Here is an 18911-nt window from a genome sequence, read left to right as displayed (position 1 = left end):
TTTTTGAGAACTTAAGATTATACATGTTAATGGGTCCCATCACATATCCTTACACTGTTAAAGACCACAGAAAACGCACACGTACCAGAGCTGCAGGGCCACTCTATCGTCCTTCATCAATGTCCTCCTCCTACTTTATCTTCCCTTCTCTCTTACGTAAGACAATACAGGATCCAAGGAATCATGATAATAGTCATTAACGTAATCTTCAACAATATTTTGGTAAATTGCAAACAATGCTATGTTAATCGTCATCGTTTTCAAGCATAAGAGAAAAAGTAGTTGTTCATGGCATAATAATCGAAAATCTTCAACTGATATTGTCTATGATCATGCATGAAAAAGAGCTTAACAAGATATGTAAGCCATCTCTCTTATTGTCATACCCGAAATGCGGTTTTACATCTCTATAATGTCTAAAAATTCTGATGAAGATCAAGGTAGGCTGCTAAAAATAGGCCTATAAAATTAAACTGCTTTAATATCACTCAAAAATAATGCTAAGGTATGCTGAAGAATACTGATCACTCATCAGTAACCTTCACTACTTGCTTTCCGATGTTGCGGCCGCTAAAAAGGCCGATCAAAGCAGCAGGGCCACTCTCGAGTCCTTCAGCTATGTCTTCCACATAAACAATCTTCCCTTCTCTGATACAAGGCAGAATAAAATCCAAGAACTTGGAGTACTGGTCAAAGTAATCCATAACCACAAACCCTTGTATTCGAATCCGCTTATAAACAATATTCGTCAAGTTTTGAATGGTTTCAGGTTGATGAAGATTGTACTGCGAGATCATTCCACAAGCAGCAATGCGGCCGCGCAATCTCATGTTTAGAAGCACAGCATCAAGCATTTTCCCCCCAACATTCTCAAAGTAAATGTCGATGCCTTCGGGGAAGTACCTAGTAATGGAAACAAACCTCAAATCATATATAAGGTGTGAAGCTAACCCACCTTAGTCAAAAATGGTGGGAGAAGGTGTAGTCATCCTTTTACACCTTAGTAAAAAATGGTGGGAGAAGGTGTAGCCATCTTAGTAAAAAATTGTATGCACCAAATTGGTGCTATTTGCCTAACCCCTTGTCTTTTGCATGGATGCTTGCCTATAAATAGGCAATGCATCCAAGCATTATATACACACCATAAGAGAGAAAGAAGAGAGGGTGAGAAGAGAGTAATCCCACAAAATTGTGAGGTATTTGTGAGATAGTAAGTGAGGTGTTTTCTCCTAATAATAGAGAGATTTTTGTTGTTCTCCTATTATTAGAGAGAAATTGTATTCCCACATTACTTAGTAAAATCCTTCTATACTTGCTCGTGGACGTAGCCAAATTGGGTGAACCACGTAAATTCTTGTGTGTCATTTCTCATTTTATCTTGTCCCTTACCTTTTGTCTTGTCGGGTTTGCATGCCGGTATCCTAACAGTGGTATCAGAGCCTTCTGGTTGGTGTTGATTAATACACAAAAGTTATTCGTGTATACGGTACTATTCACGTATATGATACTATTCATCTATACGGTTACTATTCATTCATACGGTACTGTTCACATACGTTGCTGTTGGCGTATATAGAAAGTTAGTGCGGTGATTAAATACAGTCTAGGAAGTTCTGTCTAAGGAGATTGGGTTTTAAGCGGGACCGTTTGTGACCCCTCCAATCTTTCCTGGGAACTTACTTAGTGAAGTATTATTCACACGATACTATTTCTATATACGTTACAGATCTGTGAAATAGTGATAGTTGAATAGATCTTGGTGAATACAATGGCAGCAAAGTACGAGATTGAGAGGTTTAATGGGAGCAATTTCTCATTGTGGAAAATGAGAATTAAGGCAATTTTAAGGAAAGACAATTGCTTGGCAGCAATTGGGGATCGGCCCGCGGAGATCACTGATGATGCAAAATGGAATGAGATGGATGGCAATGCTATTGCTAACATACATTTAGCATTAGCCGATGAAGTATTATCAAGTGTGGCGGAGAAGAAAACAGCTAAGGAGATATGGGAGACTCTAACAAAGCTATACGAGTCCAAGTCTTTGCACAATAAGATTTTCTTAAAGCGGAGACTTTATACCCTTCGAATGGCAGAAACCACATCGGTGACTGACCATATCAACACAATAAGAACTCTATTTTCACAACTCACTACATTGGGTCAGCAAATAGAGGAAAATGAACGTGCAGAGCTTCTACTTCAAAGTCTTCCTGATTCGTATGATCAACTCATTATCAACTTGACAAATAATATCCTCTCAGATTATCTAGTCTTCGATGATGTTGCAGCCGCTATCTTGGAAGAAGAAAATAGGCGCAAAAACAAAGGAGACAGAAACAGTTCAAACCAAGCAGAGGCATTATTGGTGTCAAGAGGAAGATCAACGGAGCGTGGCTCTAGTGGGAGTCAAAGGCAGGGGAGGTCCAAATCAAGAAGTAAGAAGGCTGTGAAATGCTACAACTGTGGCAAAAAGGGGCACTTCAAAAAGGATTGTTGGTTTAAAAGGGGTATAGAGAATTCTGCAGAGTCATCAAAATCTCAAGGGTGTGTTGCGAGTACCTCAGAAGATGGAGATGTTTTATATAGTGAAGCAGCGACAATCTCTACAGATACAGAAGAGCTCACTGAGGTCTGACTAATGGATTCAGGAGCAACATGGCATATGACTCCTAATCGAGATTGGTTCCATACATATAAACCTATCTCTGGAGGCAAAGTGTTCATGGGTGATAATCATGCTTTAGAGATTGTCGGCATTGGCACCATCAAATTGAGGATGTATGATGGCTTGATTCGTACTATTTCAGAAGTGCGACATGTGAAAGACTTAAAGAAGAATCTTTTGTCCATAGGACAATTTGATAGTCTTGGCTGTAAGATCCGAACAGAAAATGGAATCATGAAAATCATCAAAGGAGCGCTGGTGGTTTTAAAGGCAAGAAAGACAGTTGCAAATGTATTTGCATTAATGGGAGAAACACATCATGAGGCAGAAGCATCAATCGCATCAGCCAGTCCTGCAGAAGAGAAGACGATGATGTGGCATCAAAAACTAGGTCACATGTCAGAAAAAGGTTTAAAGGTTCTCTCTGATCAGAAGTTACTCCCTGGGCTTACAAAGGTTACTTTACCTTTTTGTGAGCACTGTGTTACAAGTAAACAACACAGGTTGAAGTTTGGCACATCAACAACTAAGAGCAAATGCATCTTAGACCTGATTCACTCTGATGTTTGGCAAGCACCGGTTGTATCCTTGGGAGGAGCAAGATACTTTGTATCATTCATAGATGACTTCTCCAGGAGATGTTGGGTGTATCCAATTAGAAGGAAGGCAGATGTGCTTACAGTCTTTAAAACTTTCAAAGCGCGGGTGGAACTTGAATCTGAAAAGAAGATCAAGTGTCTGAGGACTGACAATGGAGGAGAATATACCAGTGATGAATTTGATAACTTCTGTCAATATGAAGGTATCAAAAGGCAGTTCACAACGGCATACACTCCACAACAAAATGGAGTGGCAGAGCGGATGAACAAAACTCTATTAGAAAGAACAAGAGCAATGTTGAAAGCTGCAGGTCTAGGAAAGTCATTCTGGGCAGAAGCAGTCAATACCGCCTGTTATGTGATAAATCGATCTCCATCAACCGCAATTGAGTTGAAGACACCGATGGAGATGTGGACTGGAAAACCAGCTGATTATTCTCGATTGCATATATTTGGAAGTCTTGTGTACGTGATGTACAATATACAAGAAGTTAGCAAGCTGGATTCAAAATCCAGAAAATGTGTATTCTTGGGATATGCTGATGGAGTGAAGGGGTATCGCTTGTGGGATCCCACTGCCCACAAGGTAGTGATCAGCAGAGATGTCATATTTGCAGAAGGTAAAATACAAATGGAAGAACATAATAGCATTCTCAAGGAGACTACACCAGTTCATGTGGAAAATACTCAGAATCATGTTTTTTCTGAAGCTGTACCAGAGCATGAAGAGCAAGAACAAATAGAGTATGAAACTCCTGAAGTTCGGCGGTCGACTCGTGAAAGAAGACCACCGGCTTGGCACTCAGAATATGTTACTGAAAGTAACATTGCATACTGTCTTCTAACAGAGGATGGAGAGCCATCAACTTTCCATGAGGCTATTAAAAGCACAGATGTGTCTATGTGGATGACAGCAATGCAAGAGGAGATTGAAGCTCTGTACAAGAATAATACTTGGGATCTTGTTCCGCTACCACAAGGAAGAAAGGCCATTGGCAACAAATGGGTTTACAAGATAAAACGTGATGGCAATGATCAAGTGGAGCGGTATCGTGCAAGATTGGTGGTGAAAGGATATGCTCAGAATTAAAGAGAGAAAGAGAGTAATCCCACAAAATTGTGAGGTATTTGTGAGATAGTAAGTGAGGTGTTTTCTCCTAATAATAGAGAGATTTTTGTTGTTCTCCTATTATTAGAGAGAAATTGTATTCCCACATTACTTAGTAAAATCCTTCTATACTTGCTCGTGGACGTAGCCAAATTGGGTGAACCACGTAAATTCTTGTGTGTCATTTCTCATTTTATCTTGTCCCTTACCTTTTGTCTTGTCGGGTTTGCATGCCGGTATCCTAACATAAGGGATGTTTTCTCAATCTCAAGTTTCATATACAAAACCGTAAATCTGGATCACTTCCATGGATTCTGGATTCATGAAAGTGATTTGTGAATCTCTCTTTATATGGACTGACCGTTTTAAGGCAGCATCCAAGTCATGTTCCTCTTTATAGTTGAAAGCACCATCAAACCCAAATTTGCTCTTCAACAGTTCAACCTATAATACCATGAAATCAAAACAAGATGCGATCAAATTCACATGTCTAGGATGGACTAATCTGATTAACAACTTCCTCACGCAAATTGTAGCTAGTGAAGTAAGAAGCCATAGGATAAAAGCATGTCAAGTGAAATAATGAAAAGAGTAACAAAGGTTTTCCCACCTTTTCTTTACTACCTGCACTTCCAACAACATAGCAACCCATCAAATTAGCAATCTGCCCCACAAGCTGACCAACTGCACCAGATGCTGTTATGTGTGTGGACACAAATGGCCGGTGGCAGCCATGTTTGGTGGCAGCCATGGTTGAAGTCATAGTCAAATGGTAGGTGCCTAACTTGCCCACCATTATTGAACAATCATCTCCCTCCTCAGTTATAAATAGAAGGTGTATTGATAGCTGAGACAGAACACGAGATAGAGAGAAACACAGAGAGAGAGCTAAGGGTGAGAGTTGAGTTGAGTTGAGAAGTTTTCTCCTCCTCCTTGTTTTGTTGTTTGTATTGCTTTTGAGCTTTATTAATACAAACCAGTAGCTCCGTGGAGTAGGCAAGTTGCCGAACCACGTAAATTTGTGTGTGTTTGAATGTTTGGATCTCCTAACAACTGGTATCAGAGCTTGTTCTTGAAAGTTCTTGAAAAAGAGGGTGTTTAATCCAAACTCAAAAATCAAAGTTCTCAAAACGTGTTTTTGAACATACCACCGTGAAGAGGACGACGAGAGGAATCCACTGGTGAAAACCCGGTGAACCTCAGACGTCCTGCATGCCCGCACGCGCCTGCACGCGTCACCACCAGTACTGTCCACGCGCACAGACGCGCCGTACGCGCTTCACGCGTCTTCCTCGCCGTTTCCTGCAAATTGACACTGCCACGTCAGCCGTCCGGCACAGTCAGCAGCCGCGCACCCTGCCACATCAGCAGTCTGACCGGTCAACCCCCCGTCAGCCGACACGTCATCTGACACGCCATCACTGTCACGTCAGCCGAAAATCTCCGTGGATCTGCCACGTCAGAATAGGTGGACCCCACATTGCCTACGTGTCTGACACGTCAGCTTGCCACGTCAGCATAACTGGGTTTTGATCCGGTGTGGCGCAGAGACTATTCCTCCTGCCACGTGGCTTCATCTGCAGCGTCCAGTTATCTCAATTTTTGATTGTTTAAATCGGAGCCATCCGAAGTCCGATTTGGGTGATCTCAGTGTCGTTTCCAGCATTTTTGGCCATTCAGGACACATCTGTAAGGTCAGATTTTTGAGATTCAAATCCGAGAAAGAGTAAAAATGGCTGATGAAATAAAGGCTGTAGGAATTGAAAAATTTGATGGAACTGATTTTGGATATTGGAAAATGCAAATTGAAGATTATCTATATGGGAAGAAACTTCATCTTCCTCTGTTGGGGAGCAAGCCAGAAAACATGTCAGAAGAAGATTGGCAAATACTTGATAGACAAGTCTTGGGCATTATCCGGCTATCATTGTCAAGAAGAGGTGCTCATAATGTTACAAAAGAGAAATCCACAGCAAGATTGATGGAAGCCTTGTCTGGGATGTATGAGAAGCCATCAGCAAATAACAAAGTGCACTTGATGAAGAAGCTGTTCAACCTGAAGATGACAGAAAGCACCTCTGTTACACAGCATTTTAATAATTTCAACACCATCACAAATCAATTGTCATCCGTTGAAATTGAGTTTGATGATGAGATCTAAGCACTTATTTTGCTAGCTTCACTTCCAAGCAGTTGGGAAGGTATGAGAACAGCCGTAAGCAACTCAGCTGGAAAATCCAAATTAAAGTATGATGATATCCGAGACCTGATTTTAGCTGAAGAAGTACGAAGAAAAGACTCGGGTGAAAGCTCAAGTTCAGGTTCAGCTTTCAACATCAACACTCGAGGAAGGAGACAAGACAGAGGCTTATCCAGAGGCAGATCAAAATTCAGGTACAGAAGCAAAAGCAAGTTTGGACCTAGGAAGCAGGTTGAATGTTGGAATTGTGGCAAACCTGGTCATTTCATGAGGAGTTGCACAAAACCAAAGAAACCTGAAGCTGATTCTGTAAATGCCACTACAAACGAGGTACAAGATGCTTTGATCCTTGCTGTACATAGTCCTATTGATGATTGGGTTCTTGATTCTGGAGCTTCATTTCACTGTACTCCACACCATGAAATGATGCAAAATTACACTGCTGGAAATTATGGGGTAGTCTATCTGGCCGATGGACAACCATTGGATATTGTGGGTATAGGAGATGTGCAAATTAAGACAATGAATGGATCTACATGGAACTTGCAAAATGTAAGGCATGTTCCTGAACTAAAGAAGAAGTTGATCTCGGTCGGACAACTTGATGATAGTGGCCATTCAATCCTTTTCTCTGGAGGAATGTGGAAGGTATCAAAGGGAGCAATGGTTTTGGCTCGTGGAAAGAAAACTGGCACTCTGTATATGACCACAAGATCAGCAGATATAATTGCCTCTACTGAAGCAGATAATCAGGCGCAGCTATGGCATTGTAGACTCGGCCATATGAGTCAAAAGGGGATGAAGATACTTCAGTCAAAGGGAAAGCTGCCAGAATTAAAAAATGTTGATCTAGACATTTGTGAAAGCTGTGTTCTCGGAAAACAGAAGAAGCTCAGTTTCTTAAAGGTTGGCAGGACCTTAAGACCAAGAAAACTAGAACTGGTGCACACAGATTTATGGGGACCAGCTCCAGTAGCATCTCTTGGCGGTTCTCGGTACTATGTCACTTTTATTGATGACTTTAGCAGAAAGGTATGGGTCTACTTTCTGAAAAATAAATCTGATGTGTTTGACACATTCAAGAAATGGAAGGCTATGGTTGAGACTGAATCAGGTTTGAAGCTGAAATGCTTACGATCTGATAATGGAGGAGAATACATTAATGGAGGTTTCAAGGAGTATTGCGCTGTCAACGGTATCAGAATGGAAAAGACAGTTCCAGGCACACCACAATAGAATGGTATTGCTGAACGGATGAACCGAACCATCAATGAACGAGCTAGAAGCATGAGGTTGCATTCTGGGCTACCTCAAACATTCTGGGCTGATGCAGTTCATACTGCAGTTTACTTGATCAACCGTGGACCATCAGTACCTTTGGAGTTCAGACTACCCGAGGAAGTCTGGAGAGGAAAAGAAGTACAGCTTGCTCACCTAAAAGTCTTTGGGTGTGTTTCCTATGTGCATGTAGACTCTGATGCTCGTAACAAGCTGGATGCCAAATCAAAGAAATGTTTCTTTATTGGCTATGGAGATGAAGAATTTGGATTTCGGTTCTGGGATAATCAAAACAGGAAGATTATCAGAAGCAGGAACGTGATCTTCAACGAGAAAGTTTTGTACAAAGACAAATCAAGTACAGAACTAGAGATAACTGATTCAGATACGAGTCCACAGAAATCTGAATTCATACAATTAGAAGGGCTTCCTGATGTTACCACTCAAGAGTCCATACAAGACAGTTCAAGCACTTCAGTACCCACTACTTCTACACAAGATAGTGTAGAGCCAAGTGAACCAGCTGTTCGCAGGTCTTCAAGGACTATAAAGCCTCCACAATGGTTCACACTTCTACTGAATTATATCTTGCTGACCGATGGTGGTGAACCATTAAATTATGAAGAATCCTTACAAGATGGAAACTCGAGCAAGTAGGAGTTAGCCATGAAGGACGAGATGGAGTCATTGCTGAAGAACAAGACTTGGGAGTTAACCAAACTGCCTGAAGGAAAGAAGGCCTTGTAAAACAAGTGGGTTTACAGAGTAAAGACCGAGCATGACGGAAGCAAACGGTTCAAAGCAAGACTTGTTGTAAAAGGGTTTCAGCAAAAGAAAGGGATCGACTATTCTGAGATATTTTCTCTAATTGTGAAGCTTACAACGATCAGAGTTGTTCTGGGGATAGTAGCTGCAGAAAATTTACATCTTGAACAATTAGATGTAAAAACAACATTTCTTCATGGAGAATTGGAGGAAGACATTTACATGCAACAACTAGAGGGGTTTGTAATACCAGGAAAGGAGAGTCAAGTTTGCAAACTAAAGAAGAGCCTATATGGTTTGAAGCAAGCTCCAAGATAGTGGTACAAGAAGTTTGATAACTTCATGTGTAGTACGGGATACACAAAATGTCAGGCTGATCATTGTTGCTATGTCAAACATTTTGACAACTCTTATATCATTCTACTGCTATATGTGGATGATATGTTAATTGCAGGTTCCAGCATGGAAGGGATTGACAAGCTAAAGCAACAGTTGTCAAAACAGTTTGAAATGAAGGATCTGGGAGCTGCTAAACAAATACTTGGCATGAGAATCATTAGAGACAAAGACAAAGGCATACTAAAGCTTTCACAGGCAGAGTATGTCAAGAAGGTTCTCAGCAGGTTTAGTATGGATAATGCTAAGCCAGTATGTACACCTCTGGGGAATCATTTCAAGCTCAGTAGAGACCAGTCACCAGAAACTGAGCTAGAACGTGGATACATGGACCAGATTCCATACGCCTCAGCTATCGGCTCTTTGATGTATGTTATGGTCTGTACTAGACCAGACATTGCCCATGCAGTGGGAGTTGTAAGCCGATATATGAGCAATCCTGGAAAGCAGCATTGGGAGGCAGTGAAATGGATCATGAGGTACTTAAAAGGCTCATCGGAGACATGTCTTATTTTCACAGCTGGCGGTTTGAAACTTGAAGGCTTTGTAGATGCTGATCTAGCAGGAGATGTTGATAGCAGAAAGAGTACTACAGGTTATATATACACTCTAGGAGGCACTGCTGTTTCTTGGAGTTCTACCTTGCAAAAGATAGTTGCTCTTTCAACGACAGAAGCTGAATATGTTGCAGTTTCAGAGTCCGCAAAAGAGATAGTATGGCTACAGAGTTTCCTGCAAGAATTGGGCAAGATACATGGAAAAGGTACTTTGTATAGTGACAGTCAGAGTGCAATCTTCCTTGCCAAGAATCCAGCATTTCACTCCAGAACAAAGCACATACAGATCAAATATCACTTCATCCGACAATTGCTCGACGATGAACAACTGTTACTTGAAAAGATCTGTGGAAGCAAGAATCCAGCCGACATGTTAACCAAAGGAGTTACTCTCGATAAACTGAAGCTGTGTAAAGCTTCAGTGGGTCTTGAAGATTAAAAAACAGACCTAACACCATTTGTGTCCAAGTGGGAGATTGTTATATGTGTGGACACAAATGGCCGGTGGCAGCCATGTTTGGTGGCAGCCATGGTTGAAGTCATAGTCAAATGGTAGGTGCCTAACTTGCCCACCATTGTTGAACAATCATCTCCCTCCTCAGCTATAAATAGAAGGTGTATTGATAGCTGAGACAGAACACGAGATAGAGAGAAACACAGAGAGAGAGCTAAGGGTGAGAGTTGAGTTGAGTTGAGAAGTTTTCTCCTCCTCCTTGTTTTGTTGTTTGTATTGCTTTTGAGCTTGATTAATACAAACCAGTAGCTCCGTGGAGTAGGCAAGTTGCCGAACCATGTAAATTTGTATGTGTTTGAATGTTTGGATCTCCTAACAAATGCCGCTGAAACGTAGACGCTTTCCCCTTTCTTAGGAGAACAAATTTCAAAGAAACCAAAATAAGCAGTGATTCCGGGCATGCCTGTTGAAGTACATGCACACACGAGTTGTAGCTCATTGAATTCATAACAAGACAGCTACATAGTTAAGATTTACAACAAAAAGTAAGAAAACTTACCAAGAATTCCAGTATAGTAGGAAAAGGGTACATCAATATGGAGGATTTTGGTGAGGCATTCAGGTGTGGTCACTAGACTATACTTTTCCCAGCCTACTCTCCTCCCCCAAACAAGATCACCTTTCTTGAAGTCAGGGTGCCCCGAATCAACCACTGTAGCTACTGCAAATCCAGATATTGGCTGTTCAATTTCAACAAAACAGAAGAAATTAGAAAAGCACGCATAATCAATATAATCGAGCCAGTCCACAATTTGATTCGTTGTGGTGCTTTTATTGGAGAAAAAAAAGAAGAAGAGTGAGTTCGCATACTGAGCCAAGGGTGTAGGAACAGAAGTCAGGATCGGTAACCGGCGTGTATCTCATGCGACCACGGAGGTAAGGATCACAAGAAAGGTATAGGGTCTTTAGCAAAACCGCATTTTTACTATCTTCTGGTACTTTGAGTTTTATTGTTGTGGTTGTCACTTCGAAGTCTGATTCTTTTGGAAAACCACAGACATAGTTCTTGAGTACCACTTGCTTATTGCTCACTTCACCTCTGATATCTCTTGCCATATTGCTGATGTTTTAGCTTCCAACTTGCAAGATGACCCAAGACCTAGTTATGTATTATCAGAGTTTACGTTGCTGATGATGTAGGTGCCGATTGTAAGTCCTATTTATAGTATCTAGCAATTTACTTCTGGTCAGATTTGGGCGGTAACCACATTGTTATGGCACTATGGTTTCCATTTTTTCTTGATTCCTAGTGAATTTAAGCCACACATAGCTTCTTGGTGAGATTTGAAGTTGAGAATCAACACATGTGCGTTTGTTTTGCTTGACTATGGATCTAGTAGCTAGTGCGTGACTAGTCCAAGAAAGACAGATGTCGGCCTTCGTATCATTACTTCTCTTGGTATAGATTTTTTGCTAGCACTTAAAATGGAATATGCAAGCCATGTAACGTGTCAAATAAAAATAGGATTGTGAACTAGTCACAACAGCACACGTTTTATGGTTTTTGCTCGGTTGAGAGCTGAGCTCCCAAGAAATTTAAGGCATGGAGACTATATGAATGTAAGAGAACTATACAGACTGGAATAGACAGCATCCCACAACTTGAATTTTATTACAGATGACAAAATAAGTTTACAACCATATAACTGCAGCATCATGGATGACAAAAATCCATAGCCTTATTCAGACATCTCTGATATTGTATTCAGATTGACAGAACATACTAAAGGGGGGTGAACACTCATTTGTAACCTTCACTACTTGCTTTCCAACGTTTCGGCCACTGAAAAGGCCAACCAAAGCAGAAGGACCATGCTCGAGACCTTCAGTTATGTCTTCCACATAAACAATCTTCCCTTCCCTGATATAAGGCAGCACAAAATCCAGGAACTTGGGATACTGGTCAAAGTAATCGAATATTATAAACCCTTCCAAACGGATTCGCTTAAAAACAACAGTCGTTAGGTTTTGAACGCCTTCAGGTTGCTGAAGATTGTATTGAGAGATCATTCCACAAGCAGCAATGCGACCATGGAATCTCATGTTAAGAAGGACTGCGTCAAGCATTTTACCCCCAACATTCTCAAAGTAAATGTCAATGCCTTCAGGGAAGTACCTGATGACACAAACAAAACTCAAACAATAAGGGGCATTTTGAATCTCCCACTACCTATAGGATTGCTTACTGGGTGACAATTTTCAGTTTCTGCTAAATTTTATATCTGGCAAGTGATGCAAATTACTGAGTGAATATTAAAGCGTAGTGAAATCATTGATTGAACGGTGGTTAAGCATGAAAAATGCATTCTGTGAAGTACACTTAAAGTTTCAACACTTGCTAATCCATAAAGAGTAACCACAGATCAAGCGGTATCTACACCAATAGGGCATGCAAAATTTATTAAAAGGGTTTTCCATGGAATGAAGTGTCACAAATAAAAATCTATAATGAGAATGCATATCAAGCAAAATCAATGGCTGCATACCTTGACTCCGGAGATAAGACATTCTAAATTTAATTACCACATTTAATGTGCTGTGTGAACAGAAACCCTTGAAACCACTACTGGCCGCCAACTTTGACTCCCATGCACAGCTAAATGTCCAAAGACTGACCTTAACATTAATTGAAGCTTGCTGTAAAATTCTCCAACGCAATTACAAAGACTGACCTTTTCAAAGCCGCAACCAAGTCATGCTCCTCTTTATAATCGAAAGCATCATCAAACCCAAACTTGCTTTTCAGTAGTTCAACCTTGTATACCATAAAAGTAGATCAAAGTCTAATCAGCTAACATGTTCAATATGAAATCATTCAATCAACTCCCTCCAATTGAAGAAGAAAGACAGGAAAAGGGTGACATAAAAATTGTAAAGCAGATAAGTTACTACCCAGAAAAGGATGATGGTGCTCTATGATTTTTATGAATTTTAATGAACAAGATTCTTGGACGAGTACAAGTAAAATAGAGTAGAAAGACGCCACCAAGTAGAATAAAGTTCTAAGCTCCCTCACCTTTTCTTTACTTCCAGCACTTCCAACAACATAGCAACCCATCAACTTTGCAAACTGGCCAACAAGCTGACCAACAGCACCAGATGCTGCTGAAATGTAGACGCGCTCCCCTTTCTTTGGAGAACAAACTTGATAGAAACCAAAATAAGCAGTCATGCCAGGCATGCCTGTAAAGGAAAATTCATATACAGGATTTGGCTCAATAATTAAAACAAGCAAAACAACATGAACACAAGAAAAGCAAACAAAAATCGAAACACCCGAATGCATTCTTTTAAGACTAACAAGAGTGGCCTTGTTGCTGCAGAACTCCAAGGCATTGCAACTTGCTTACTGTCAATTGTGCAATCCGATTGACCAAACAATTGTTCCTCTCATAATGAACAGAACTTACATGAAGAAGGCAAAGAACTTACCAAGAATTCCGGTATAGTAGGAAAGGGGTACATCAGTATTGTGAATTCTGAAGAGTTTCTCAGGTTCTTTTATTAAACTGTACTCTTCCCACCCCATTTTCCTCCCCCAAACCAAGTCACCTTTCTTGAAGCCAGGGTGCCTAGAATCAACAATTTCAGACACCCCATGTCCAACTATTGGCTGTTCAATTAAAAAAAGAGAGAGATCACAAAGCAATTTTGGAACTATCCCACATCTTCATACACTAACATGTACAGCCCTAATTTGGTCTTGAATTCCAAAACATATATAAATTAATAGCAAAAGAAACCCTCTTTTTCAATTAACTAATAGACATCCCATTGGTCTTGAAGTACAAAGCATATTTAAAAAGCATGATTGCTTTTTTAATTGCTTTCTTAACCATTTCTTTGTTAAAAAAATCATATAATTACAATCAACATCCGACTAAAATCTTCCACTTTCCTTGTCCCACATATAAAAAACAATCAAATGGATTGCTGTGTAATGATAAACAAAACCAAACAGCATATATATTGGTGTTTCTTGCAGTTCAAATATAGAGAGAGAGGGAACATACAGAGTCAAGAGTGAAGGGAGAGAAGTCGGGGTCATCAACTGGACGGTTTGCCATGCGACCACGCATGTAAGGGTCACAAGACAAGTAGAGATTCTTAACCAACACAGCATTATTGCTACTTTCATCGTCTGATAGTTTGAGTTTTATGGGACTTGTTTTCACGTACATGTCTGATTCTTTTGGAAATCCAGTGACATAGCCCTTCAATATGACCTGCTTGTTGCTCACTTCTTCACCACTACTTGCCATAATTCTCCCTATTCTTTTCCTCTTGTGCTACTAAAATCAAAACAAAATGGTAGATTGTTGATGTTTGAGATTTCAAAAGGGAAAACCCATTATTTATAAGGGATTGAAGGGAAGGGAAATTGTTCAAGGAACAGGAAAAAAAAAAAAAAACAGTACGAGGAATGGATCACCACCATCAAAGATTTTTTTTCTTTTAATCTTTGTCGTTTTATCAATGATACGTGAATTGACCCATGACATGATAATTTTATATTTTGTTTTGTTTTTGTAACGTGACAATGAATTACCCAATAAAGCATCCATTACCATAAAAACACACACACACACAAGTGTTACACATTCTAAATAATTATAACTTAACCAAATAACATATTGATTCTTAATTAAATAAGATAAATAATTCATATTATTATATAAAAGCACTGTAGAGCTAAACTAATCGATTATTTAAAAGAACTTCTTTTCCCAATACTTCCACATAAAAATAAATAATTAATGAGCTTCAATTAAAATGGGAAGAATGAAGAGATAAGATTTTAGTGCGTATCGTCTTCTTCTTCTTGTCAGTCTATGGTTTAGATAGAAAATGATGGGCGAGAAGAATCCATGCATGTTGCGTATGAAAGGGTACGTAAACGCATTGATGTGGAGGCCAGAAATTAACTCCAAACTTAAGCCACGTGTATATTGCTGGATGCATAAACCACATTTTGCTTCTTCTTTCTTGGCCTGATTCACGAGGTGGAGGCTCGATTGCACACGAATTCAAGCCACAGTTCACAACTATTTTAAAAATAAATTTAGATTTTATCTTAATATTCATTTCTTTAACTAAAGTGATCGGCAAAAATTTAATTTTTTAATATATTTTAGGTTGTTTTAATATTTAATTTTAAAAATAATTTTTTTAAAAATATTTTGTTAATATATTTTAACATAAAAAATATTTAAAAAAACAATTACTTTACTTCCAAACCAACAATATTAAACAAAAAATTAATTTAAAATAAAAAAATAAAAAACTTAATTTTTTAAAAAACAGTTTTAAAACGCAAAAACAAAAACTCTCCAAAGATTTCAACACTGTCATCGTAAAATCTTGTCGAGCTTGCGAGGTGAGGCACCCCAGTAATCAAGCTAGCGTTGGGATCCAGTGCCTGGTGCTCTTCTTTTATGTTAGGGTAAAGGCCATACACAACACTGATCCAAGGGTATGACTCAATTCTATGAATTTCTTTTGTTAAAAGATAATTTTTTCATAAAATAATGAAAAATTTGTAACCAAGTCAGCATGTAATTCCCACCTTTTCTTCACTCCCAGCACCTCCAACAACATAGCCGAGCAATCCCCCATCAAGCTGACCAACTGCCCCAGGTGGCGCTGAAATGTAGAAGCATTCGCCTTTCTTCGGAGAACAAATTTCATAGAAACCAAAGTATAAGAAGTCATCCCTGTAGAAGCAAATGCACCAGTTAACTGAGTAATGTCGAAACAAGAAGCAGAAATGGACTTTGAAGTTCTAAGTCTACGAGGACTTGCCAGGAATTCCACTACTGTAGTATGCTTTTATACTCTCTTGGCTGATTAATATGCTTTCCCTGTTGCTCTCTCGCAAGTTTCCGACAAGGCCAAGCCATTTATTTACAGGACTCGACTACTGTATATTTCAATTCTTGCTGGACGGTTGGGCTGGGTAGTAACTCTGATTATGAAAAATAAAATTTAATAACGTTATAATTAATATTTTCTAACAAATTTTCATTAAAATCCTTCTGGGTTAACTAAATCCAAATTAATGCTTACATAGGAATTGAAATCGCATCGACAAAGGGAGCGTATCCACTTACATGTGAATTGTGATGCTAAATTTCCAAAGACTAGTTAATTACATCACCAAAGCATTCATTTATTACATAACCATAATTAAGATTCTTAATACATAAACACAAATGAACGAGGAAAGATCAGCAAATGGCCGGTGGGCTGTAAGTTTAACAGGCATAGGCCTCTTGCTTTTTGGGTACATACATGGCCAGTGGGGCCGAAAACAAATGGCCTGATCATAGTAATATCAGCCCATGGACTTGAAAACAGAATGCAATTTACAGCCATGCCACATAAAACATTTTGAGTTCAGATTTCAGAAGTTGTGGATCCACAGAGGCCTGAAAACATAACCTGAAAATGTTGCTAGAAGATGAATATTCAACAGCAGGCTGGTCAGGCACGCACAACTTTCACTATTCGCTTTCACTAACTCTATATCCATGCACATCTTCCTTAACAAAGGCCATCTCCCAAAAATCACTATTCACTCGGGAACTCTTAGTCGAAATCCTGAGCATCGCTTCTCCGAAATTTGATAACTTGGGTTCAAAATTCCTATCAAGTAAAATACTCCTTGAATTTATGTTGAGATGCGCCACGCGGGCATTGTAGCCATGGTGGAGCCATGCCAGGCCTCTTGCTACACCAACTGCTATTTTCACCCTCAAAGGCCATTCCAGAATCTTCTTCTGGGCTTCCACAGAATGCAGCCTATCGAAAAGGTTTCCATTTGATATATACTCGTGTTGTGTATGGTCCCACACCATGTGATGGTGGGACCATCACATTAAATGTCATGTGATGGCTGTCTCTTGGTGTTAATATTAGTGTGGTTCGGGTACTGTAGCAACAGATTTGAAAAGAGAAGAGAGGAGAAGAAAATCAAGAGAGAAAAAGAGAAGAAAAGGCAGCAGAGCAGCCTTCATTCCTTCTTCGATTTCCAGCTCGTTCACCGTTGGATCGGGCTGAGATTTTGACAGCAGCTTCTAGACACGTTGATGTTCATTCTGAACGGTTGGATCGAAGATTGGTGGTGTGGAAGCTGGCCGTTTTGACAGAAAACGGGGCTGTCAGTTTTGTGAGTTTTTCTCAAATAATTCTCCTTTAATCTTGTTGTAATCCGAGAATAAGTTGTTCTTGATGATATATATGTTGTATCCCTTAGTTGAATCTGAGGAAGAATGATTGTGAACCCATTATTTGTTGATAGTGGAAGTTTTTAGGTGGACTACGGTCCCGTGGTTTTTCCCGCATCGGGTTTTCCACGTTAAAAATCTTGGTGTTGATTTTGTGATTATTTGCATTATTTTTCATCATTGTTTGATTCTGTTTTACTGCACAAAGAGGGAAAGAATTGGGACTTGTGAATTGTAATTGTATTCCGCTGAATTGATCCGGGTAAATTGGTGTCCGGTTGTTCCGAATTTTCCCAACAACTCGTACACCAGAAGCCTTTCCTTGGATTCTATGCTGAATCCTGGCAGTGGCAGCAAGTTATTATGTCCCAATCTGCCCAATGTTTACAATTCTGATACCATATGTTCCTCAATGTGTCCAGAATCGTGCATTCTCTTCTCCGCAACGAACCAACCATGAGGAAGGGTAGCCTTGTACATGGTTCCCATTAGTCTCATCCCAATGATGGTGCTTTGGCTAAAATTTTCTGTTGCTTTGCTGAGATCTCTGAAATTCATTCTTGTGACAACTTTCTCCAACACAGAAATCTGTGGATATATTCATCTAAGTTTGATTAGTCCAATAGTATGCATCTAAATAAAATCCGAACCAGATAGGACATCAGGACTATGCCTAGAGTTTACTCTAATTCATGGATTCAGCTTCTTATATAATAGTTGTGGCAAAGGATGATAAAGAAATAAACAATTACAGCATACAAAATCTTAACAACTGTACCAAATGAAACAGTATCCTCCGTCCTTCTCCATCATAAGCCTGATCGAAAATTGTTGGAATCTGAAATAAAAAACAAGATCAGGCTGGTTTCTACATGCCTATCATCAACATGGAGTCTTGTTCTGTTCATACACGAACAAAAACACTATAAATGCACAGACTGTGACGGAGAAAGCACTTGTTCTGTTTTTCCCAGCAGAAGTTCTCCAGTTGGGTTCCTGCATGTTAGGATGCTGGCATGCAAACCCGACAAGATAAAAGGTAAGGAACAAGATAAAATAAGAAATGACACAAAAGAATTTACGTGGTTCACTCAATTTGGCTACGTCCACGGGCAACTATAGAAGGATTTTACTAAGTAATGTGGGAATACAACTTCTCTCTAATAATAGGAGAACTACAAAAATCTCTCTATTATTAGGAGAAAACACCTCACTTACTATCTCATAAATACCTCATAATTTTGTGGGATTACTCTCTCCTCACCCTCTCTTCTTTCTCTCTTGTGGTGTGTTTATAATGCTTGGATGCATTGCCTATTTATAGGCAAGCATCCATGCAAAAGACAAGGGGTTAGGCAAATAGCATCAATTTGGTGCATACAATTTTTGACTAAGATGGCTACACCTTCTCCTACCATTTTTGACTAAGGTGTAAAAGGATGACTAAACCTTCTCCCACCATTTTTGACTAAGGTGGTTGGCTTCACATTCTCCCACTTGAAGACTTTGATGATTTAATCAAGTCTTCACACTTGATCATTTGTGCTTCTTCTATCCTTTCTATACTTGCCATCTTCATGTTGCTTACGTTTCTGCTAGG

General features: G+C 39.6%; 3 protein-coding genes across 3 annotated transcripts; all 3 read right to left on the bottom strand.

Moving 5' to 3' along the window:
• Window positions 1-267: 267 nt before the first annotated feature.
• Window positions 268-11374, bottom strand: LOC105111571 (NADP-dependent alkenal double bond reductase P1-like). Its single transcript, XM_011006972.1, has 6 exons — window positions 10896-11374; window positions 10585-10765; window positions 10409-10488; window positions 4986-5072; window positions 4737-4819; window positions 268-903 (listed from the first exon to the last, which is right to left on the bottom strand). The coding sequence occupies exons 1-6, from the start codon at window positions 11139-11141 to the stop codon at window positions 525-527; spliced, it is 1056 nt and encodes a 351-aa protein (XP_011005274.1). The 5' UTR covers window positions 11142-11374; the 3' UTR covers window positions 268-524.
• Window positions 11375-11659: 285 nt separating this feature from the next.
• On the bottom strand, window positions 11660-14526 carry LOC105111572 (2-alkenal reductase (NADP(+)-dependent)-like). Its single transcript, XM_011006973.1, has 5 exons — window positions 14099-14526; window positions 13518-13698; window positions 13102-13268; window positions 12758-12840; window positions 11660-12201 (listed from the first exon to the last, which is right to left on the bottom strand). The coding sequence occupies exons 1-5, from the start codon at window positions 14345-14347 to the stop codon at window positions 11769-11771; spliced, it is 1113 nt and encodes a 370-aa protein (XP_011005275.1). The 5' UTR covers window positions 14348-14526; the 3' UTR covers window positions 11660-11768.
• A 1107-nt stretch (window positions 14527-15633) lies between these two features.
• On the bottom strand, window positions 15634-16942 carry LOC105111578 (probably inactive leucine-rich repeat receptor-like protein kinase At5g48380). Its single transcript, XM_011006978.1, has 3 exons — window positions 16607-16942; window positions 16455-16513; window positions 15634-15799 (listed from the first exon to the last, which is right to left on the bottom strand). Exons 1-3 carry the CDS (start codon window positions 16940-16942, stop codon window positions 15634-15636), a joined length of 561 nt encoding a protein of 186 aa, XP_011005280.1.
• Window positions 16943-18911: the final 1969 nt, after the last annotated feature.

The sequence above is a fragment of the Populus euphratica genome, unplaced genomic scaffold (genome assembly GCF_000495115.2).
Source record: "Populus euphratica unplaced genomic scaffold, PopEup_1.0 scaffold299.1, whole genome shotgun sequence".
Lineage (NCBI taxonomy): Eukaryota > Viridiplantae > Streptophyta > Magnoliopsida > Malpighiales > Salicaceae > Populus > Populus euphratica.
The sequence above is the reverse complement of the archived record's forward strand: the minus strand, read 5'-3'. Positions and strand labels throughout refer to the sequence as shown.

Excerpts from the sequence above, each read along its gene's own strand:
- LOC105111571 (XM_011006972.1), bottom strand. The coding sequence starts at position 11,141 with ATGGCAAGAGATATCAGAGGTGAAGTGAGCAATAAGCAAGTGGTACTC. Across the intron at positions 10,489-10,584 it reads CTACTATACTGGAATTCTTG|GCATGCCCGGAATCACTGCT; the intron begins GTAAGTTTTCTT and ends GTACTTCAACAG. Across the intron at positions 4,820-4,985 it reads GTGCAGGTAGTAAAGAAAAG|GTTGAACTGTTGAAGAGCAA; the intron begins GTGGGAAAACCT and ends ATGGTATTATAG.
- LOC105111578 (XM_011006978.1), bottom strand. The coding sequence starts at position 16,942 with ATGGTGTGGGACCATACACAACACGAGTATATATCAAATGGAAACCTT. Across the intron at positions 16,514-16,606 it reads AAGATGTGCATGGATATAGA|GCCTCTGTGGATCCACAACT; the intron begins GTTAGTGAAAGC and ends TTATGTTTTCAG. Across the intron at positions 15,800-16,454 it reads ATGTTTTATGTGGCATGGCT|GGATGACTTCTTATACTTTG; the intron begins GTAAATTGCATT and ends TTGCTTCTACAG.
- LOC105111572 (XM_011006973.1), bottom strand. The coding sequence starts at position 14,347 with ATGGCAAGTAGTGGTGAAGAAGTGAGCAACAAGCAGGTCATATTGAAG. Across the intron at positions 13,699-14,098 it reads CTCCCTTCACTCTTGACTCT|CCAATAGTTGGACATGGGGT; the intron begins GTATGTTCCCTC and ends TTAATTGAACAG. Across the intron at positions 12,202-12,757 it reads TTGGTTGCGGCTTTGAAAAG|GTACTTCCCTGAAGGCATTG; the intron begins GTCAGTCTTTGT and ends TTGTGTCATCAG.